The following is a 24,530-nucleotide window of genomic DNA, read 5'->3' as shown; positions in this document are numbered from 1 at the left end:
CATCCTCGGGGCACCTCGGTGGTTCAATTGGTTAAGCATCCGACTTCAGCTCAGATCATGATCTTGCAGCTCGTGGGTTCGAGTCCCATGTCAGGCTCTGTGCTGACAGCTCAGAGCCTGGAACCTGCTTCAGATTCTGTGTCTCCCTCTCTCTGTCCCTCCCCCGCGCGCGCGCATACACACACACACACACACACACTCTCTCTCTCTCTCTCTCTCTTAAAAATAAACATTAAAAAATTAAAACAAATTTCAATCTTCCCAACACCCTGTGAGGTTGTCACTATGATTATCCTTCCGCTTTACAGATGAAGACAGTAAGGCAAAGAGCCTGCAAGCAACCTATTCAAGGTCACACAAGGGCAAGTGGCAAAGCCAGGACTTGCGCCCATGCTCTTGCCCTAGCCTCTTTCCCTCACTGCCTCTCTACATCCTTAACTCACAGTTTCATGCTCTCTTCATTTCCACTAACTTTTGGTGTCCCTCCATTTTTGTCCCTCCATCCCCTCCACCGCACCCTCGACTTTTTTTCTTCACTGGAAACTGCTCCACTTTTGAAACTGACATTTTATTCTCTGATTTCAACCTTCTTCCCCTCCTTCCTTCTCTCCTTATTCACACCACTCCTGTTCTTTGACCTCTTTCCAAACAGTAAGTCCCCTGATTCTTCCATTTTATTCCAGTTTATCAGTTCTCTCCTGGCCTCTCTTCCCTTCCTCCCAATCTTGGGTCCTGGTTTGGTCACAAAACACCTCTTGCTCCAAGGGCTGCGATTGTGTCGCATTCTCTGCTTCGAACATATACACTCAATACAATTTCATCTCCATTTGCTTTTAGGTAATCCAGTGAAGAGTGTGGGAAGAGAGAGGGAAGGTTATGGGGGGCTTTCTGCCATAACATTAGCCATAGTTAACAACTTAAAATTGGGTAATAAATATATGAGGTTCGTGTTATTATTCCTTCTACTTCCACACATTTGAAAATGCCCAGAATGAAACATTAATTTCAAATCATCACCTTGATAGGCATGTATAAAGCAAGTAAAGTTAATTACAGAATCTAGGTGGTGGGAATATGGGTGTTCACTATAAAACTGTCTTCCAACTTTTCTGCATAATTGAAAATTTACATAATAAAATATTAGAAAAAAATGACTATCCTCACATCGCTACAATGTGAATTCTCTGCTCCTATTTCTGGGCATCTGAAGATGTAAGAGAAAAATAACAAGTTCCAATCGCTAAAGTCAGGTGGGTCCTAGTAACACTTAGCAATCTTTCTATTTGCCCTTGAGTATATCCCTATGTCCCTGATTATTCTCAATCCTTTCCCTCATTCTCACTACATAATTTTGTCTTATGGAGTAATCTTCATCAAGAAAATTGATGATATCAGGCGTGATCTCATTCAATCCCTGACAAACTTAGATATTCATCCTTCCTCGCCTTTCTGCCAGTCCAGCCCTTCCACCCTACCCACCATGCCCACTCACCATGCCTCCCCACTTTGCTTACCACCACACTTGCCCACTATGGCCTTCCACCATGTCCTTCTGCCATGCCCTTCCACCATGCCCGCCCACCATGTCCTTCCACCATGCCTGCCTACCATGCATGCCCACCATGATCACCCACAATGCTTGCCCACCATGTCCTTCCACCATGTCCTTCCACCATGCCCACCTACCATGCCGACCAACCATGCTCGCCCACCTACTTCTTTTGAGCTTCATTTCCCACTTCTCCTCATCCTGGCTTCTTCCTCTCAGTTTGCAAACTCAAGGTATGCCTTTCCTGTCCTAAAAATGCCTCTCCTGACACCATGTTCCCTTCAGCTTCATTCCCTCTAATGTGCTGGACCAGGTGGACAGTACTCTGAACTCAAATACTGCACTTACTCATCTACCCTTTGTCCTTCAACACACTGCAATGTGCCTTGCTTGCGAGCACTCCACTGCCTGCAGACCCCTCCCACCCGGTCACGCACTCCACTTCCATGATCCCATTACCTACTTTCCAGGGTCTCTTTGCATATCTCCTTTGTATGCTCTCAGCTTTTGTAAAACCCAGTGTTCCAGCAGGAGGCCCCCACTCTTCCATCACACACGTGTCCCTGGGAGACTTCTGTCATCGTCATGAATTCAACCACGACATTCATGCTGAGAATTCCCCAAATTCTTCTCTCCAACCCAGCCTCCTCCTGTGATGTAGACTCATTGGCACTGCTTGACGGACTTCTTAATTCTTAACTCAGGTGTCCTCAAAGCTCTAAAAATTGGCATGGTCCAAAATAACCTTTGAATTATCCTAAAACTGTTCCTCCTCCCTGAGCTGTCTTATGTGGCACCATCTTTCACCCAGCCAACCATTTGCACTTCCTAACCCTGAATTCAACCAATCTAACTGAAGACTTTACCTCCTCTCATTATTTAAATTCACCTTCTCTTCTCTTTCCCTATGACCAGCTCAGCATCTCATCCCCTTCACAAGAACAACTTCTGCTAACTGTTTTTAGAACTTCTTTCCACCTTGCCCCCTGCAAATCCACCTTCCTCTCAGCAGAGTGATCTATTAGCAACATGAACATGCCCCTGCCTCTGTTACAAACCTGAAGGGTTCCACATCACATTCAGGGTGAAGAATGAAGTCTTTAACAAGACAAAAATCCCTCCATGACCAGGCCCCTCCACCTTGTTCTCCAAAGGACATGTTTCCAGCGTATATGGCACCGCTTTGAGATACTGTCTTTGTTCCCACTGTCTCCTAGCCTGGGATACCTTCCCTGCCCATTTCCATTTGGTGTAACGATTCCTTCTCTTCCCTGAAGACTCAACACAAATAAATCTTCTCTGAGAAGTTGTTCCTGATCCCACAGCCTAAATTAGATTTCTCTGTGACCTTACCATGCCTCTCATAATTGCACTTGGTACATATTATAATATGCTAAGTCCCTTTCTTTCCCAATAGATTATGCTCCTCTTTGAGGAATGGGGGGTGGGGAGGGGCCAATGGCCTATTCATGTTGATATCCTCCAGCCCATTGGCTGGCATGTGGTAACTACTCAATAATTTTTGTTTTTTTAAATAAATGACTTTTTATAGAGAAAATGTTCTTCCTAAGTATTAAAAGTTGCAAGAGTGAATATCCAGAATCAAATTAGTCAAGTTCTTAATATCTACCTACATATTTCTGTACTTAATAACAACGTGACAGCCTGAGAAAACGTCCTCCCCTGCAAAGTATTCAAGTGCTGTTCTGCAGTAGCTTAAATTGTAGCCTGAGTGTGAGCTCAGAACAAGTCACTCAGAATAACTGAGGCAAGAGTTTCTCTTATAAGGCTCTGAGGGCGACAATATGGGGGTGGACATGAAAATGGTAGGAAGGAAACCTAATAAGCATCCTGTCTATAAACCCAAATGGTTAAGTCATCTGATAATCACATCTACTTATACTCATTTAAAACGCAAGTATGAGATGGGAGGCAGGGAATAGCAGAAATGTAATATGCAGAAACTGACAATGCCATGTGGATAAAGTAAAAACAATCAAACAAACACACGGTGGAACAAGTAACCAACCCTTAGCCACAGGATCATATTAAAGTCTAAGGGTTTGATACACATGGTCCTTGAAACAGGAAGACAACTAGTTATTATGAATTATAGTAAGAATATGATTTAAAGCATCACTGTGTTCACTGGAAAGTATATATTTGCATAATACTAAGAAGTTTCTAAGTCATCAGTAACTGAAAAAATATTTTCATGGTACTGTAACATTTTGGAAAAAACAGAGCACAACTCGGTGAATTTTTTCTCCTACTTTTGGTGTAGCTGGTCAATCTTTGTAAATATTACTGAATAGCACCCACATTAATGCTAGCTATGGTGACATAACTCTTCTAAATCTAAATTTTTAACTTATGTAAACAAAGCACATGAAGGATGAGTGGTTACTCAGAGGTTATTTTTGTGTGTAATACTTTATGTGTAAATATTTTATTATATTTTTCTAAGAGTGACCAATTTTTAAGTTTAAAAATAATATTTATCTTAGGATTCTTACTCTTTCTTTCTTTTTTTTTTTTTAATTTTTTTTCCAAAGTTTATTTATTTTTGAGACAGAGAGAGACAGAGCATGAACAGGGGAGGAGCAGAGACAGAGGGAGACACAGAATCTGAAACAGGCTGCAGGCTCTGAGCGGTCAGCACAGAGCCTGATGCGGGGCTCGAACTCACGGACCGTGAGATCATGACCTGAGCCGAAGTCCCGAAGTCGAATGCTTAACCGACCAAGCCACCCAGGCGCCCCAAGGATTCTTACTCTTTCTAAAAAAACTTAGAAAACAGAATTAAGCAAGAATAAAATCACATAGCACTAACCAATATGTCTTGGTATATTTCATATTCAGACCTTTTTCTATAGATGCATATAATAAAGTGGGATAATAATATAATACTGCATTCTATTTATTTTATCACCTAACAGTGTGTCATAACATATTCCTATAGCACTAAATATTCTTTTACAATATTTAAAATGGCTGCATAGTAGGAGTGCCTGGGTGGCTCAGGCCTGACTCTTGATTTCTGCTCAGGTCATGATCTCATGGTTCATGAGTTCGAGCCCTGCAGTGGGCTCTGAGCTGACAGCACAAGGCCTGCTTGGGATTCTCTCTCTCTGCCCTCCCTCACTCATATGTGCTTTCTTTCTCTCAAAATAAATAAACTTTAAAAAATAAAAAATAAATAAAATGGCTGCATAGTAGAGCATTATCTGATTATATGTACTTATTTAAACTATCCCTACTCTACATTTAAGTTGATCCCAATTTGTTTTTGTTATAAACCATGCCATGCATGTAATCTTTCTGGGGCAATGGAAACATTCTGTATCTTGACAGAGTGACTGTAAATATTTGTCAAAACTCATCAAACTCTACATTTAAGATCTGCATTTTAGTGTATGCTAGTTATATCTCATTTTTTAAAAATAGGAAAAAAACAAACCATGCTGTGATGGACATTCTTATACTTAAATATTTGGCAAATTAAAACCATTTCCTAAGTATAAATTTCTTGGACTGAGATTGCTGAATGAAAAGGTCTGTATAAATGTTTTTAAACATTTAATATTCATTCATTTGTTCATTCAAAAGCATTCACTGAATTAACACTTGGATCAAGACACTGCCAAATTCCTTTTTTTTTTTTCCAAATTGCCTTCTAAAGTAATAAGCTCACTCATTTTGTGTCAATACTATGCTTCATAATTTTAAAAAATATCCACCCTTTGACCAGATTTTTTTTAAGTTTATTTATTTATTTTGAGAGAGAGTGCGCAAGCAGGAAGAGAAAGAGGGAGAGAGAGAGAATTCCAAGCAGGCTCCTCCCTGTCCGCGCAGAGCCCGATACGGGGTTAAAACTCACAAATTGTGAGATCACGACCTTAGCCAAAACCAAGAGTCAGACGCTTGACCAACTAAGCCACCCTGGCACTCCCAGAGTTTTTAAAATATCGTTTGTATTTTTTCCGTCTACCAGCTCTACTTCTTTCCCATTGTGTCCTTCGTTCCTTTCCCCCCACGATGGTATTTATCCTTTACTTATTGATTAGAAAAGCTTGGTTTTTACACATTTTAAATGCTTTCCCAAGCTTTTCAACTGTCTTTTCAAAATTCTGCTTAGGGAATTTTTGATGGTTAGAACACTTGGCATCATAAGCAAAAGACACTTCCCACCCCAAGATAATATAAATATTCAATACACATACCCTCTGACACCCACTTACGATCAGTGGGGCTGACTCCCCAGATGCCCAGGACACTGCACTGTACTAAAGTTCCTACCTTGGTGAGCAATCCCTTCACCGTGGGTTTGCCCTCAGGCTGCAGAAAATGTGGGTCGGCAGCTTGTACTCGGAGAACATTCTGCAATACTTTAATCCATTCTTCCAATATATTGGGAGAATCTGCAGTCAGATAGTAGGTGTGTTTTTCAGTGGTCAGCTGGAACGGGATGAGAAAGAGATAGGAAAGGAAACTCTGAAGATTTAGGATTATTAGCATTTCCCTGTCTCTCCTAAAAACAACATTAATTAACATAGAAACAAACACGCCATACCTTGAATCCTAGGTGCTAAATAAATGACTCCACAGATAATTTAGAATGGTTTAACCAGATTGTGAGAATTACAATAATTAACTTTGTGTTGAAATCATTGTTTTCACTTTAGTTTAAAGTTTTTCAAAGTGTTAAACTTTTGTGTCATCATTTTTTATCTTGCTTATTTGTTACATTTTCTTTTTCTCCTTTAAATGTGCTACAGTCTCCCAGCTGTTGAAGTGAGCAGTAGCATGACTGGAGACCGTAATAAAATAATATATTTTTTGCAAATAAAGAGGAATTATTTGTTATAGAAATAAAAATTAATTATAAATAAAATAAGAAGTCCTTGCTTATAAAGAAGAGAAATTCTTACAACTAACATGTGATCGGATATTATGAATTAGCAATTTTTCAGTCTCAAATGAACCACATTTTGAAATTTCCAAATATTTCAGAACTTTGTAGATTATTCTTATCTGCCATGCTTCCAGACAAAGCTTTCCTTCTACTTTTCTCCCTTCTACTTTTTTGGGTAGTTCTCAGGTATTAATTATCTCCTGAAAACATAGACAATGAGCCTTTCTGATAAATGTTCATTATACCCTCTGAAGGAGCAAGATAAGAAAATAATAATAATTATTATTTTTAAAATATTTTTAAATTTATCTATTTTAAGAGAGAGAAAGTTGGGAAGGGGCAGAAAGGGATAGGGAGAGAAAGAATCCCAAGCAGGCTTTGCACTGTCAGCACAGAGCCCAACACAGGGCCTGAACCCACGAACCATGAGATCATGACCTGAACTGAAATCAGAGGGTGGATGCTTAACTGATTGAACCACCCATGAGCCCCAAGAAAATATTAATTATTGAAGGTATTTCAGATAAAGTATCTGAATTTATTTATTTAATTTTCTTTTAATGTTTATTCATTTTTGAGAGAGAGAGAGAGAGAGAGAACAAGCAGGGGAGGGGCAGACAGAGAGGGAGACACAGAATCCGAAGCAGGCTCCAGGCTCTGAGCTGTCAGCACCGAGCCCAATGCAGGGCTCAAACTCACAGACTGGGAGATCATGACCTGAGCTGAAGTTGGACACTTAATGGACTGAGCCACTCAGGCACCCTAAAGTGTCTGAATTTAAATCACATATGCCAAACTATCTCAACAGCCTGTGTTTTAAATTTAACAGATTTCTAGCAAGACTGGTTTTATGTGTGGGTGAATGGCCAGCAGCTATGTCTAGGGTGTGATTTGGTAGGAGGTAGGACAGCCTTCTTCTCACCAGTATCTTTCCCACTTAGGTGTTATAACAGCTGGAGTTCATAGAAGAAATGGCATTTTCCGGTTCTTTATCAAAATGCAAACCCTCTTGAATTTAGTAGTACATCAAACTAATAACATCTTATTGGTAATTCATTTCTCAGATAAGCCTTCCCTAAAATAGCCGGACAGGTTAAGAGCTGAGAATAGCTGGAAGATGAAGTATAGGGGAAGAAGAATGTAAGGGACAAGGGCAAAGGAAGGGTAGTGGACAGTTACTTAACACAAACCTAGTTTATAATGTAGTTTGAACTGAGAAGGCCTAGGGTTTCACACATTTTTGAGGAATCACACTTAACACAAAGTGAATAAAGAAACATTAAATCGGGGCGCCTGGGTGGCTCAGTCGGTTAAGCGTCCGACTTCGGCTCAGGTCATGATCTCACGGTCCGTGAGTTTGAGCCCTGCGTCGGGCTCTGTGCTGACAGCTCAGAGCCTGGAGCCTGCTTTGGATTCTGTGTCTCCCTCTCTCTCTGACCCTCCCCCGTTCATGCTCTGTCTCTCTCTGTCTCAAAAATAAATAAACATTAAAAAAAAATTAAAAAAAAAAAAAGAAACATTGAATCATCCAATCTCCTATTAGCTTGGATAACCAAGAATTGAATTTTACATGATACAAAAAAGAAAAAGGAAAAAAAAAAAAGTACCTGAACTGTTTGTTTGTTATCTCCTCTTAAAATACTGCAGGTTGCACTAAGTTCAATATGGCCCTGGGGTTTTCTAATTACGTCACTCTGTAGGAAAGGAAGAAAACGAAACGTAAAGGGACTGCCTGTAATAGTAATAGTAAGAAATGCTTTGTATAATTAATTGCATTACAGGAAAGAATATCAGGAGCTTGATTTACAGTTTGAGGAATTCAGTTCTAAAGGGTAAGTGCTTTCCACTCACCGGAGATTTATAGTAAAGTAATTCACCACCTTTGAGAACAAACCACCTCCTCTTCCAAGTCTTGACTTTACCACTCATTTTTAATAAATAGCCAGATTTTTCCAGGGGTTCCTAATTAAAAAGAAATTTTAAAAATTTAAATTTCATTTTAGAGGCTCAAACTAATAAGATTCATTGATTTTTTTTTTTTTTAAACTTGAATCAGTGTTTACATTTTTCCCGTTATCACTGGAAGATGAGCAAGTTTTAGGAAGCTTCTGCTCTGGCTGTGAGTATTCTGTGTCTGTGGGGTAAGCATCTGGGGGAATGGCATAGTCACTTTCAGAAGCCACAGAAGAAAGAGACACACCTAGATGAATAAAGAAATAAATTAGGTCGATATTTAATAATCAGGTGGTCCAAATGCCAGCTGTGAGTTCTCCTAAGGAATACAGGTATTCCACAAAATCATCAGCCCTCCTAGACTATATTTATTCTCATACCTTTGGCCATAAAGAACTTTTAAAGCAAAAAACAGAACTAGAGGGTAAGGATTATCATGCAAACCTCCAAGGAAGTCATAGGCATATAAATAATATTCTTGTATGATCACAAGCACAGCTAATTTTACATACATAAACTATGTGCAATATATATACATAATAAAATACACGCAAAGATACTAATGTCTTTTATTAAAGATTAAAAACATGTGTATTTACATACTGACTTATATAAGGCAAGCAAATGTTTGATTTCAGTTTATCAAGAGTTGTACAATCACATTTTAAACCACTTAGTTGTTGAAATCACTTTTAATTTATTTTACTTTTTAATGTTTATTTTGAGAGAGAAAGAGAGGGTGTGTGCATGTGCAATAGTGGGGGAGGGGCAGAGACAGAGGGAGAGACAGAATTCCAAGCAGGCTCCATGCTGTCAGTGCTGAGCCTGACACAGGGCTCAAACCCACAAATTGTGAGATTATGACTTGAGCCGAGACCAAGAGTCGGACGCTTAACTGACTGAGCCACCCAGCAACCACTTCTAAAGTAATTCACATTAGGGGCGCCTGGGTGGCGCAGTCGGTTAAGCGTCCGACTTCAGCCAGGTCACGATCTCGCGGTCCGGGAGTTCGAGCCCCGCGTCAGGCTCTGGGCTGATGGCTCAGAGCCTGGAGCCTGTTTCCGATTCTGTGTCTCCCTCTCTCTCTGCCCCTCCCCCGTTCATGCTCTGTCTCTCTCTGTCCCAAAAATAAATAAACGTTGAAAAAAAAAAAAAATTTAAAGTAATTCACATTAAAAAGAACTTCACAATTTCAGTAGTGTTTTTCATGAAAGTCCAATACTATTAGCTTATAAATTTTAAAAATATTTTGTAAAAAAGAAGCAATAAGACTTAAAGATATAAACAGACTATTTCATTTGGCAGCAGCTACAAAGTAAAATTCAAGGGAACATTGTCACAATAATTCACTTGCCTTTTTCAGAAAATGACTAGCAAGTTGCAAGCCACATCTGGAGGGTCAATACAATTGGAAATTTTGAACATAATAAATAAAATCAAAGATTTGTATCATTATTCATTGCAACATCTAGCAATTTTTCAACGTGTTTATTAACATTTAAGGGACTTGTTAGGATAATGTCACTATATCAATTTCTTGTCGATTTGACAAAGACAAGTAATAGTTGTTATAGTAGCAATACCTTTATATTTCATAGAATAACAGAAACTTAGACTTATAAGGGACCTCAGAGATCATCCTGATTGGTGCCCTCATTCTCTAAGGAGACTAAGGTCCAGAGATTAAACTAAAACATTTATCCCAAGTCAAACAGCTGGGCAGGAGCAATGCTGGAGTGCTAACCTGGGGCGCCCGACCCCAGGGCCAGTGTGCTAGGCACTACCCCAGGTGTTAGGGAGAGAGCAGACAATAAAACAGAAAAATCTCTGCCCTCATGGAACATAGAGTCTAGTTGGTAGAGACAGCAAAAAAAAACAGGCAGTAAGTGCTATGAAAAAATAAAACATAGAGCAGACTAGAGGGAATAGAAAGAGTTAGTAGATGGAGAAGAGCAAAGGACTGCAACTCGAATGCTGTGCTCAGGGTAGATCTCACTGAGAAGGCAGCGTTGGAGCAAAGCACCGTAGGATGCGCCCAAGTCAGCCCTATAGACATCTGGGGGGAAGAAAAGCAGGTAAAGGAAACAATCAGTGTGAAGGTCCTGAAATAAAAGCATGCCTGGCCTGTTCTAGGAACAGCAAGAGGGTGTAAGGAAGGAGAAAGGAGATGAGATCAAAGGCACAAAAGAGTCGGGTAACACCTTATAACCATTATGGGTCTTTGCAGTGTTTTGAGCGAAAGTGTGATGTAACCCAATACCAGCTGCTGGGAGCTAAGATAGGAGGAGTAAAGACCCCAATGACAGCCCCGAAGCTTAATAAAACCTATGGAAGCTGAGCAGTTCCAGTTGAAGTTGAGGGGCTGGGGATTACCTAAGGGTTCCGTGGAACATAATCTGAAAACCAACAGAGCACGCCCCATTACTTTTGTAAAATTCAGGTGTCATTCAGTGTGATTATCTCTTTCTGTAACCTCTACCTATGCCAAAAGTTTCTTCAAAATCCACTAAAAATCATAGACATGCCCAAAGTAAAGTTTTTGTTGGTTTCCATCTTAATAACAGGTTAACCATCAAATTTTTAGGTGTATTTTCTCCCATTTAGCAGCATAACAAATTTAGCTGAAATAAGTCTATCCCATAAATTATGCAAAATGCCACACAGTAACTATAAAAGAGAAACCTCATTTTGGCCAATTATTTCACTCTATTCCCATAATAAAGTGATCTCTCTCTTACAGATAGGATAAGGTTAAAAAAAAAAAAAAGATCATGTGGCTTATATGGAATAAGAAAAAAATTAAGAAGAGAACTAGGACAAGAATATAAGCATCTCAGTCTTGGCTAATTCTCTTTTCACTTTGGTTTCAAGCAAGTACTTTGGCTTTTTTAAAAAGTCCTATTAGGTGGATGAAATTCCAGAATATCCTGAATTAAATACCCTGATTTATTTGGAGTTGTCTTGTGTGCCTGAGATTTTCCCTCACCTCGTTTCATTGCTCTGGGGCTGCCTGGCCCGCTTCGATTGCGCGTGTCTGACTCCGAAGTCCGGGAGCTGGATCTGGAACTATCTTCTTCCTCTGACCCAGAGGAGTCATTCAGGAACGGGCTGCTGCTTATTTGGGTTGCCTTCTAAAGAAAAGCACAGCGGCCTATCTGTGTCCCTCTCTTTTTAGATATAAAATGTTTCACCAGGAGTCACAAAATAAGATTTTTTAAGGGAATACAAGAATATGTTTTAGTATTATCAAAGTCATGTGGTTAAATCCCAAATTCTAATTAGCAAGGCGTTCGTCAAATATAAAAGATTCCTGGAAACATAGGCTGTTAATAGTTGAAAATACTTATTTTAATTAGGTACTTCAAGCAAGGAGGAGGGAACCCTGGCAGTGACAAAAAAATCTTGCCAAATTAGGAATTTTCCCTACATCATTAATAGTGGTATTTCCTTTAAACAATTAACCACCGTGGAGGAGGTGGAAAATCACACGGGGTGTAACAAAAATGAGCCCAGACCTCTAATACTCTGAGAAGCATAAATATCTCCTCCGGATCTTTCCATTTCTTCTCTTTTTATGATATATTAGAGTGAGTGTCTAAAACTCCCTATAAAGGGAGAGTCTGTGTAAAATGTCAAGAATGGGATCTGGAGCTTAAATAAACAGTTTTCTCGATCCACCATGAAGAGAACCACATGTTTAGCAGTAACAATAATGACTTACCCCCTTCAAAGTTGTATACACTGGGGTTGTCATATTCTTGTATATCAGGGAGGTATAGAGTCCTGATGTGGTATAGGAGAGCAGAGGGGCAGAATCTGAAAGATAAGACAAAGTGATTTAAAAAACAAAAAACAAGAAACTTCTCTCTAGCACTTAGGTCTATTTCTTATGAATGTGAGCTAGCAAAAGTTCCAATTAAAGAGAAGCTGGATTAACACACATGACTGTTCTCACATAGTCTGTTGTAAGGATATACTCTCTTGCATGGTTCATTATTTCCTCATGTATGTTACTTCCCCAACTAGACTGCTTGCTCTTTGAGAGTAGGGATCATAGCTTTTATTTCTTCGGCAGGCATTTCTATGCAGGTCAGGCTGGGCAGAAATAGCACAAACATCTGCTGATTCAGTGAGTAGTACCCAATGAAGATATTCTCCAATTATTCATAGCCATGTTACTGACATGGTGTTAAAACATCATCATGCTTAAGCTTTTATCAGGTGAACCTCATGTTGAAAGTTTAGGAATATAATTTCCTGAATGGTAAGAACAGAACATTGCTGAGAAGAAATAGAACATCAATGGTTGCCTCTAAGATATGGATCAGTAGTAGGAAAGGGAGGGAGCTAGTGGAAAGAACCACAGGAAAACTTCTCTTTTTATTCCATACAGTTTTCTGTTGTTCGGTTTTACTTTTCATACTGGGAATACATTGCTTCTTTAAAAATTTGTTGAAGAAAGGAAAGAAAGAAAGAAAGAAAGAAAGAAAGAAAGAAAGAAAGAAAGAAAGAAAGAAAAGGGGAAGGGATAGGAAGGGATGGGAAAGGAAAGGAAAGGAAAGGAAAGGAAAGGAAAGGAAAGGAAAGGAAAGGAAAGGAAAGCAACGGGAGAGTGAGTTTTAAACTCTGGAAAAAAGGACATAGAGACTGATATTTTTAAACAGCTGAAACTCACAGTTTGTTTGCTTTACCCTCTTTTAAATAAAAAACAAAAAGAGGTACTTTCTGCATCAGAATTGAACATATATGTGCTGCTATATTGGGTAACAATAAATTGCAATTTAAAATGTAAATCAGCAACCTTAGAAATCATTTTCTGAAATACATAATTCTATCTACTCCAATGGCTTCAAACATTTAGGCAATTCTTGGTTAGTGAAATGGCAATATAAAATCACTTACTTGTTTAAACATGTTTTATTGCAGTAAAAAACACAACATAAAATTGACCACTTTAACTATTTTTAAGTGTATAGTTCGGTTAGTGTTAATTATAGTCACATTGTTATGAAGCAAGTCTCCAGAACTTTTGTATCTTGCAAATCTGAAAGTCCATGCCAATTAAGCAACTATTCCCCCCCACCCACAACCACCCAGCCTGGGGTCACCACCCCTCCACTTCCTGTTTCTATGAATTTGACCACTTCAGAGATCTCATAGAAGTGGAATCACACAGTATTTATCTTTTCATGACTCGCTTATTTCCTTTAGCATTATGTCCTCAAGGTTCATCCACATTGCAACATGCAAAATCACTTACTTTTATTAACATTCTCCATATTGAAGGCCTCAGACATTCGAATACCTGATTTGGCTACAGCATAAATTCTGCTCTCCTAATGTAAAAGAGAGATTTAAACTGGATATTTAAAGCAAAGAAATGATTACTTTCAATACACATGTTTTTCATTTGTTCTTCATTTAATATTCACCAGAGCAGAGCATTATTATAAAACTGTCATCGGTGCCAACACAAATATGCCACCGTGAACAGCACTGCAGACGTTTTCCATCCATTAGTCATTCCATTATTTATCTTTGTTCCCTAGTTTTTGCTTGGTATTTTGAATTCTTTTCAAGAGATAGGAAAAAAAGTAAGAGAAAACTTATTCATAGTCACTGATTGCACATAAACACCACGTTTAGTATTCTACCATTCTAAACACGGTTAAAGAAAAAAACGCAGAAAACCTTGAACGGCTGTAACATGAGGTTAGAAAGCATTCATAATAATTGACTATACATGAATATTACCTTTAATATTCTACTATTCTAGAGTATGCTGAAAGAAAAGAGAAAAATCTTCAAGTCAGAAATCACAGAGTAGCTTTAAGTGCTTTCATCTTCTTATTTCAATGTCCATTTCAATCAAGTACAAGAAATATGTGAGGCTCGGGGCGCCTGGGCGGCTCAGTTGGTCAGGCGTCCGACTTCGGCTGAGGTCATCACCTCACAGTTCGTGAGTTCAAGCCCCGCATCAGGCTCTGTGCTGACAGCTCAGGGCCTGGAGCCTGCTTCAGATTCTGTGTCTCCCTCTCCTCAGCTCCTCCCCTGCTCACGCTCTGTCTCTCTCTCAAAATAAATAAAAATTCAAAAAATAAAAATAAAAAAAATACCCGAGGCCAAATAATAAATGAATTTGAGAATGGCAATGGAATTTATCGTATTATCTTATTCCAAAAGCAGGTTATTAGTTTGCTTTCTCTTCTTTGAGAGAAATCTCTGAAATGGGTACTGGAGAGGTTATTCACCCTGCACTCTGTGAGAAAAGGGATTCCAAGTTGTTCTTCATGGATAATCACCGTGTCCTGAATTGTGCACCACATCTAACCTGGACACAGTTGCCTGAACCAAGGCAGGGCAGGTAGTAAGGCTGTGCTCTTTGGGACTGGACTGGCCAGCGGCCTGCTAGGTAACAGGCATGAGATCCCTAACTGTCTGAGACACTTTAGTTTGGAGAGTGGCTGAGTGAACGAACCAGATGTGGTTTCCTTGAGAATGAGATATACACACAGCGAAGAACAGCAGAGTTGGTGGAACAGAAAGATATGTAAACACAGGGCAATAAGCAGGAGACGAGAGGCAGCTGGAAGCATGACAGCGTGGAGGAGAGGAGTTAGCAGTAGAGGACAAGGAGAGTCACGCAGATGGGACAGGACAAGCTGAGACACTGGACCAGGGGCAGTGGGTGTCTGTCACCTGTTTCTAAGGAGTTGGCTATTAGAGGTGCTGCCGACATCACATGTTTTCCCACTAGAGTGACTACTGTATTTTGAATGATATTCCAGTTTGGTAAGGATGGGCTATGCCTTCAAATAAACTCTTAAAAATCCTTAAAATACACTCTCATAAATTGAGGCAACTGGAATACATCTCTTTTCCTTGAAACCTGAAAATACCTAACAAACGCTGAAATAAAATCTCAAACTTGGCCAGCCTGCCAGAAGGCTTTTGAAAAGCAATACTACTTTTTCAGGATTGAACAAATTGAAGAGAGAAAGGCAAAAGAGTAGGAAAATGGTTTGCCAAAAAAAACGAACTTGAAAAGCCTAACCTAAATCTCCGAAAATCTCAACATAATAAAAGAAGCAAAAATTTCAAATCCTCACTGCCTGAAGGATAACATAATTGGAATTCCAGAGATTCACATGCCAATAACGTCCACTTTTTTGCGCTATCCAGAATTTAATAATGAACTGCAGACAGTTTCATGTGGACACCACAATGAAATGTTCTTTTGAAAGTAAAAGCAGATACATCTCAAGGTCTGAATTTATAGTAGGAAAACATGGCTGCCTTCATTTGCTTAAAATCACATGGATCTCTAAATAAAAAATAATATCACAGAAGATGACCCCCAAACAAAAAAAATCCTGCAGCCCAGACGCTTCTCTGGAGGCCAGACTATGGCAATATGTGAGGAAAATGTTAAATCCACAAAACAGATAATTTCAGTTTGTTTCAAATATAAGAGTATTTTTTTAATTGAGTGATGTGTAGATATTCCTATAAAGAATCATACAGTTGATGGGCTAACTATTGTATTAATGGTCAGTGTTTCAATGGAAGGAATTTCAATCTACTCCAGATACATAGGAAGATGCTTTTGATTAAAGCGACAGATTTATAAGCTCGTGAAGAGTAACATTAAATTTCTCTTAAAGCCAATCAAGTAAATGATTAAGCACAAAAACTGATGACCAATAAGAGTTAGGTGTCCTGGTTGCGAATTTGTCCAAGGTATCACACAGGTAGGAGGAACACTTCTTCCCCACCCCTGATGTTTCCTTCCATGTGCAGGGAACTCTAGTAACTGAACACTCTGGGTCCCTCTCCAACCATTCATTTCTCCTTCCCAAGGAGGAGGGATGGCTTAATGTGACTGGCAAGCTTAGAATGAGAAACTGGACAGGCAGAGCTGAGCACCCTCCTTGCTCCTTTCTCTTGAGAAGTAAAGGCATGCAAGAAACACCATTTGTTCTTTCCCTGGGCTTTAAGCTACCCAAGAGGAACAGACGTCTAGCGGTCTAGGGTTACCTGGGACTGGATGAATAAATCTAGCGAATTCTGAGTTCAGTATCGGAAAGCTCATTTGCCGACCAACTCTCTAAAATCAGTTTTATCAGTAAGAAAGGTAATGTTTTGATCTCCTGCCTGTCTTCACCTTCCCTTATTTCTCAATTGACTCAGAACTCAGTAGGGAAAGAGAAAGGGAAATGGTACTCTGAACACCGAGACTTTTCAGAACAATCTGGACCTGAAAAGAAATAGGAGAAGAAAGTAAAACGTAAACGCCGGTTTAGGAAAAAGCCAGCATGCATGCGTTGCACACGGCAATGTCATTTACCCAAGAGGGAAACCGGTGCAGGGGCGGAGTTGGTGGTTTGCTGCAGGCCGGCTTCTTGGCTGAGTCACAGCTTTCCTGGTCGTCAGAGCAAGGGGACTCCAGGGAGTCATAGGAAAACAATCCGTCATCACAACTAGTGTCCATATTCTCTAAAATTTCTGTACCGTCGTCATCAACTAGATCAAGATCTGTTTCCTGAGGTCTGAGCGGCCGGATCATGCTGATGGCATTTCTGTTTGTACCAAACATCCTATCAGAACTTAACTGTGGCTGGCTTAAGTGCCTTTTGGCTAGTGCCACACTTATACTGAAAACATTAGGAATCCTTAACTTCGGGGGTGGCAGGTTTGATGAAGGCACTAATTGTGTTCCTTTTCCAGAAAGTGAGTTAGGATGCTTTGGAGTCAAAGCTGGGGTCAAAATAGGGCTTGGTGTATTAGCCTCGCTGGACGAAGATGAATAATCCAGTCTTTGAGACTGAAATTTTTTATTCAGTTCATCCGATGAACTATCGTGCTCTTTTTTAACTGATTCAGAATTTCCCTTTCCAAGGGGACAATTCTGAGCTTTCCACTGTGCCTCCTGTTGCCAAGAATACAGCTTCTTATGCTCCGGTCTCTTTATGCCAAAAGTTTCTTCTTCAAATATGGAACTGCTGTCATCGGATGCTGTCAGATACGCCTCGCTGCCCATTCTGCTACCCTGGACGCCTTCCTCTGACGTGTGACTGGAAAGGGTGGACGTGTACCTGCTCTTGGATCTTCCTTTGCTCCCACCTTCCTCGTCCGAACTCCAGTCACTCCCTGGAGCCCCAGAATTCTGGGACGTGCCACCATCTGTTGCAAAGCTTGTTCTTGTTTTCCGATTCTGTTCTGAGACACAAGTGGTTTGATGCAATGTTCTCGGACCCCGGTTGTTTTCCTGGATTTGGTTCTCGCCTGACTTTTCTGGAATTTCCATTTCTAGAAAAGCATACATCATATTGGCATGTTGCCTTTAATAATGTCAGCTCTCTGTACACGAAGCTTTACATACCTACACTATAAAAAGTGGAATTTTCCTATGAATAAGGTTAATTTACATTATCCTTTAGTTGTGTGTCTTGTTGAAACCCAACTTTGAAAACTGTAAGCTCTATATAGAATACGAGTCCTAACACTTCAATAGAATAGTATGAAAATTAAACCCCTTTTTACAAAGAAACACGTTGGGTAAAAGGAAACCGACAATGGTTTAAAATGAAAGAAGCAAAATGTGAAACAGGGCAACTCTGACTATCAAAAAAAGCAGCCACCAAAGCATACCACTGATTCTGTTTTAAAGCAAATGACAGCCTTCTTTCAACTAAATTTTCAAAATCATAAGTAAATTTAAACATAATAAATACAAAGCTATAGTTTAAAAAACAAACAAACTTTGTTCCCAGGCTTCCATACATGAAATATGCAAAACCATGAAGAAACATAAACACAGAAAAGCCCTCCTCACTCTACTTTTGGTTTATTCATATATACAAATGTGTTTTTACAACAAAAACAATGTTTTTTAACAATGTCTTTCCACACGGCTTATTTTTGTTTATCATATAATTAATGAAATGAACCAGGGGCTTCATAAACAGCGAGCTAAAAATTTAGGTTCAAGAGTGTAAGAGGAGGTGCCTCAGCGGCTCAGTGGGTTAAGCGACTGACTTTGGCACAGGTCATGATCTTGCAGTTCGTGAGTTGGAGCCCCACATCGGGCTGTCTGCTGTCAGCACAGAGCCCGATTCGGATCCTGTCTCTCTCGCTTTTTGCCCTTCCCCTGCTTGTGCGCGCGCGTCCTCTCTCGCGCTCTCTCAAAAATAAATAAACATTAAAAAAAAGAGTATAAGAGAAACTTTTAAATGTAGATATGACCTTAATAACAAGGAAATAGAGGCTGAACAAATAAACTCTGTGATTTGGCATCAGACAATTTGTTAAATTTGCATGTGAACAAGAGCTTCAGGACAGGCAACCCCCACTGTACTGAGCTATGCTTAACTGACCATTAGAAAGTAGAGGGGAAATTAAAATGACTTCTCAAAAAAGAGAAGAAAATTGCAACTAACATCAGAAAAGCAAGTAGCAAAGGAGAACTCCGACTGGAAAAACATTATGTAGTTTTCAGGATTTTAAAACCAAGCACAGAGACAGCTTTTGGGGCTGTAGTTTTTCTCCTTTGGAGGAAGGAAGCAGGAACTGAAAAGTGAGCAGATGCAAATTCAAGCCTTTAAAATATTTGGGCAAAGTCACACTACAGGTGGCAAAGCCAGCAGCTGACAACAGAGCAAAATTTAAAGGGGCTTTACAAACAAAAGAAGGATAGAAATCTGCACACAGGTCCAGGACTTAAAACATCTATCAAATATTTTCCTCTTTGAAGCAAAACGGAAAAGGGAAAATCAAAGCAAGTATTCTCCTCTTTGAAGCAAAACGGGAAAGGGAAAATCAAAGCACTCACTGAATTGTCCCCTGGTGTTCTTTTTCTTTGTAAGTTTACTATGCCATATTTAACTTTATATTTAACATCAAGTAATTTTAAAATGTTTTAAGTAAATAATAGTAAGTTCATTGTTCTAATGTGAAACTCAGCTAAAACAAGTACCTTATAGGTGTGAAGGTGAACTTTTTAATTTTAAATATCACTGCTACTGGGGCACCTGGGTGGCTCAGTAGGTTAAGCGTCCAGCTCTTGGTTTTGGCTCAGGTCATGATCTCATGGTTTTGTGGGTTCAAGGCCCACATCAGGCTCTGTGCTGGCAGTGGGGAGCCTGCTTGGGATTCCTTCTCTCTCTCTCTCTCTTCCCCTCCCCTGCTCACATTGTCTCTGTCTCTCTCAAAAATAAATAAATAAAACCTTAAAAAAAATTAAATATCACTGCTACCTACTTCAGGAAAAAGTACCAAGAGAGGAAAATCAGTGTCTCCTATGCATTCTTGGCAAAGACTTTCAAAACAACACACAAGATAACTAGCTATACAGATTAAAGGCTGGATTGCTCTTTAAAAACATTTTCAGGGGCGCCTGGGTGGCGCAGTCGGTTAAGCGTCCGACTTCAGCCAGTCACGATCTCGCGGTCTGTGAGTTCGAGCCCCGCGTCGGGCTCTGGGCTGATGGCTCAGAGCCTGGAGCCTGTTTCCGATTCTGTGTCTCCCTCTCTCTCTGCCCCTCCCCCGTTCATGCTCTGTCTCTCTCTGTCCCAAAAATAAACGTTGAAAAAAAAAAATTAAAAAAAAAAACATTTTCATAAAACATCAACTTGTCAAGAAAAAAAAACAACAAGGAAAATCAATCTATATTTGGATGAATCTTAACAAACTATTTTTTCTTTTTAAAAAATGTCAAAGTAGGGGCACTTGGGTGGCTCAGTTGGTTGAGCGTCCAACTTCGGCTCAGGTCACGATCTCACGATTCGTGAGGTCAGGCCCCGCATTGGGCTCTGTGCTGACAGCTCAGAGCCTGGAGCCTGCTTTGGATTCTGTGTCTCCCTCTCTTTGCCCCTTTCCCACTCACACTCTGTCTCTCTCTCAAAAATAAATAAACATTAAAACAAATTTAAAAAAATGTCAAAGTAGATTCTTCTAATCCATAAATACCTTCTATGTCTTTTCCCTCAGTGAAGTCAGGTTCTTTAGATGATATCTTGCTCATTTCCACAGATTTTACTACTTGAGGAGGACTCCTTGCTCGGGATAAAAAGCACCCAAAGGTCAAACTGCTTAGGCGCTGGCCTTCCGAGAACTTTGGTGTAGAGACAATGGATGACTTCTTCCCCTGAACTTCTGCAAGATCATTAATCAAAATCAAGATTGGAATTTTTTTACAATAGTTTATTAAACACAGAACCAAAGCATATAAGATCTGGACAACTTACTCTTTATACCAGAAAAAAGCCTGCAGTTCATCTTAATTTATGTACAGTAATATGGAAACCTCAATGTCTGGCATCACATGCTAATGTTTAAACCTGTTTATATACTTTGAATGTTCTAAATATTTTTTAACTGCAGAGAGAAAAATATTGAATCCCTTTAAAAGTAGTTCTCAAATAGGGGCGCCTGGGTGGCTCAGTCGGTTGAGCAGCCGACTTCGGCTCAGGTCATGAACTCACAGTTTGTGCGTTCGAGCCCCGCACTGGGCTCTGTGCTGACAGCTCGGAGCCGGGAGCCTGCTTCAGATTCTGTGTCTCCCTCTCTCTGCCCCTTCCCAGCTCATGCTCTGTCTCTCTCTCTCTCTCTCAAAAATAAACATAAGAGGGGCGCCTGGGTGGCGCAGTCGGTTAAGCGTCCGACTTCAGCCAGGTCACGATCTCGCGGTCCGTGAGTTCGAGCCCCGCGTCGGGCTCTGGGCTGATGGCTCAGAGCCTGGAGCCTGGTTTCCGATGCTGTGTCTCCCTCTCTCTCTGCCCCTCCCCCGTTCATGCTCTGTCTCTCTCTGTCCCAAAAATAAATAAACGTTGAAAAAAAAAAAATTAAAAAAAAAAATAAACATAAGAAAACTTCAAAAAAAAATTCTCAAACAAAAACACAAACAAATAAAAAACAGATTGTAAACAAGTAGAGGTTGTTGCTTCTTGCAAAGTCACGTACTGGTAAATAGCAGTCAAGAACTGGTAAAATTTGATTAGGTAGTAATGCTACTAATGGTGAGGAAAGTTGCCAAGACAACTAAAGGAAATTCAGATCATCACTGGGGCAAATATCACATGATCACTGTAATAACTTTTGCTATCTTAGTTTTCGGTTTGCTTCTTCCAAGAGAGCAGAAAGAGGGGCTTGATGTAACATGACCACAATATGGCGAGCCTTCATCACTGCGTTAGAGGAAAAAAAAGGAGAAGGGGCGGTTTCTAGACAGAGAATTTAGATAGCTCATGCAGTGATTAATTACAGATTTAATCCATCTTCTAACACCCCTGTTTACAAGATTAAAAGCATGGAGATCCCAGTGATAGTAAGAAAAGTTTCCAAAAAAATTAAATTGTTACCTCTGGGAGAGGACCAAAGGGTTAAATTAAATAGCAGCTGATAACTGAGTGGAGCATAAGAAAAATATCTTATCTATAGTGTATTCTTTTGGGTGTACTTTTATTATTCTCACGTTGATTATCTCTCACAGAACTAATCCACAGTATTTTAATAATCATATATTTGCATATACATTTTTAAAGTACTATACTATATCTACATGATTGTATCTATTCTTCTCCAGTCCAAGCCTAGGCCCCAAGGATTGATACCCCTTAGTCTACAAGACTGAAGAGACTGCCACTGAAGACTAGAATTACAAGCTAAGAATATCAGGTAAAATATCAGCTTTTTCAGAGTAGGCTTATTATATTCAATCTGTGTCAATGATTCCATATGTAAATATGGAATTCCAAATCAACTAGGTGGACACTGACTTCTCATCATACAGGTGGAGAAACTGTGTGATAGAAGAAATATATATCTTGGTCTACATCCATGGTTCCCGGCATTCAGCTCCTAAAACCCTTGGGATTTTCTAAGTGGTAAGAGCAATAAAAGTGTCTTTTGTTTTCAGAACAAGCTCTTTCAACGACATCAGAGTTTGTGTTGATGAGGTGATTTTTGGAAAGCCCCTAAATAGCCTCAGGATGGGGGCTGGTTGCCTGGGGAACCAACCACGGGGGGGGGGGGGGGGGGGGGGGGGTTAGAAGGTTGGAACATTGAGCCTCATCCTCCACCCACCCTACCTCTGACCTCAGGGGAGCGGAGGATTGAAAATTGACTTAATCACCAATGGCCAATAATTCAGTCAGTCAAGCTGACATAATGAAGCCGCCATAAAAACCCAAAAGGATGGGCTTCCAGGATGATGAACAAGTGAAGGTGCTGGGAGGGTGGTGTGCACAGAGAGAGCATGGAAGCTCTATGCCCCTTCTCTAAGCCTCGCCCTCTACATCTCTTCCATCTGGCGGTTCCTAAGTTATACCTTTTGTAATAAACCAGTAATCTGGTAAGTAAAGTGTTTGTTTGAGTTCTGTGAGCTGCTCTAGAAAATTATCAAACCTGAGGAGGGTCGTGGGAACCTTTGATTTAGACCCAGTTTGGCAGAAGTGGGGCTGAAAACCGATACTTACAACTGTGTTTGAAGTGGTATCTGATGTGGTGGGGGGTAGTTTTGTGGGAACAAGCCTTTAAGCTGTAAGATCTGATGCTAATTTTAAGTAGATAATATCAGAATTGAGTTAAATTTGTAGGACACCCAGTTTGTGTCTTCTGGGAACCAGAGAATTGCTTTGTGTGGGAAAAACTTGCACATATCTGGTGTCAGATGCATTGAGGGAAAAGGAAAACAGGAGCTTTTTCCCTTACAAAATGAGAGCCATAAGTATTAACATGCATTAGACAAAACAATTTCATAGGTCTTAAAATCGACAACCTCTCGTGGAACCAGGAAGGCACTATTACCATTACCATTTTACTGATGTAAAAAAAAAAAAAATCCAGAAATGTAACACAGTTATGAAATTGTAGGGTGTTAAAGTTGACTTCAAAGCCCATGCACCTCTACAATGCCAGTATTTTTCCAATGAATTCTGTGAAATCCCAGGGCTTTGTGGAAATGTCATAGTGGGTGAAAGAAGAGGCATGAGTACGGACTTCAAGCTGTATCAGAAAGCTGTAATCATCAAGACAGTATGGTACTGGCACAAAAACAGACAGTCAAATCAATGGAACAAAATAGAGAACCCAGAAATGGATCCACAAACAAATGGCCAACTAATCTTTGACAAAGCAGGAAAGAGTATCCAATGGAAAAAAAGACAGTCTCAGCAAGTGCTGCTGGGAAAACTGGACAGCGACATGCAGAAAAATGAACCTAGACCACTTTCTTAAACCATACACAAAAATAAACTCAAAATGGATGAAAGACCTAAATGTAAGACAGGAAGCCATCAAAATCCTCGAGGAGAAAGCAGGCAAAAACCTCTTTGATCTTGGCCTCAGAAACTTCTTACTCCACACGTCTCCGTCTCCAGAGGTAAGGGAAACAAAAGCAAAAATAAACTACTGGGACCTCATCAAAATAAAAGCTTCTGCACAGTGAAGGAAACAACCAGCAGAACTAAAAGGCAACTGACAGAATGGGAGAAGATATTTGCAAACGACATACCAGATAAAGGGTTAGTATCCCAAATCTATAAAGAACTTCTCAAACTCCACACCCAAAAAAACAAATAATCCAGTGAAGAAATGGGCAAAAGACATGAATAGACACCTCTCCAAAGATGACATCCAGATGGCCAATCAACACATGATAAAATGCTCAACATCACTCATCATCAGGGAAATACAAACCAAAACCACAATGAGATGCCATCTCATACCTGTCAGAATGCCTAACATTAACAACTCAGGCAACAACAGATGTTGGTGAGGATGCGGAGAAAGAAGATCTCTTTTGCACTGCTGGTGGGAATGTAAACTGGTGCAGCCACTCTGGAAAACAGGATGGAGCTTCCTCAAAAAATTAAAAATAGAACTACCGTATGACCCAGCAATTGCACTACTAGGTATTTATCCAAGGGAAACAGGTGTGCTGTTTTGAAGGGGCACATGCACCCCAATGTTTATAGCAGCGCTGTCAACAATAGCCAAAGTATGGAAAGAGCCCAAATGTCCACTGATGGATGAATGGATAAAGAAGATGTGGTATATATACACAATGAAGTATTACTCAGCAATCAAAAAGATTGAAATCTTGCCATTTGCAAC

General features: G+C 39.9%; 1 protein-coding gene across 1 annotated transcript in view; it reads right to left on the bottom strand.

Annotated features, from left to right (window-relative positions):
- The window catches only part of PLEKHH2 (pleckstrin homology, MyTH4 and FERM domain containing H2), a 105,607-nt gene that overhangs the window by 45,723 nt on the left and 35,354 nt on the right, over window positions 1-24,530 (bottom strand). Inside the window, exons 6-14 of the mRNA XM_047069402.1 lie at window positions 20,385-20,570; window positions 16,765-17,726; window positions 13,678-13,753; window positions 12,139-12,233; window positions 11,404-11,548; window positions 8,528-8,664; window positions 8,316-8,426; window positions 8,072-8,158; window positions 5,849-6,007 (exon numbers count right to left, since the gene is read on the bottom strand). Of these exons, the coding sequence (XP_046925358.1) occupies window positions 5,849-6,007; window positions 8,072-8,158; window positions 8,316-8,426; window positions 8,528-8,664; window positions 11,404-11,548; window positions 12,139-12,233; window positions 13,678-13,753; window positions 16,765-17,726; window positions 20,385-20,570 (1,958 nt within the window). The remainder of the gene's footprint in view (window positions 1-5,848; window positions 6,008-8,071; window positions 8,159-8,315; window positions 8,427-8,527; window positions 8,665-11,403; window positions 11,549-12,138; window positions 12,234-13,677; window positions 13,754-16,764; window positions 17,727-20,384; window positions 20,571-24,530) is intronic.

Source organism: Lynx rufus, unplaced genomic scaffold (assembly GCF_022079265.1).
Source record: "Lynx rufus isolate CCGP_SWC_20201006 ecotype Redwood Valley unplaced genomic scaffold, mLynRuf1.p SCAF_8, whole genome shotgun sequence".
Taxonomy (NCBI): Eukaryota; Metazoa; Chordata; class Mammalia; order Carnivora; family Felidae; genus Lynx; species Lynx rufus.
The sequence above is the reverse complement of the archived record's forward strand: the minus strand, read 5'-3'. Positions and strand labels throughout refer to the sequence as shown.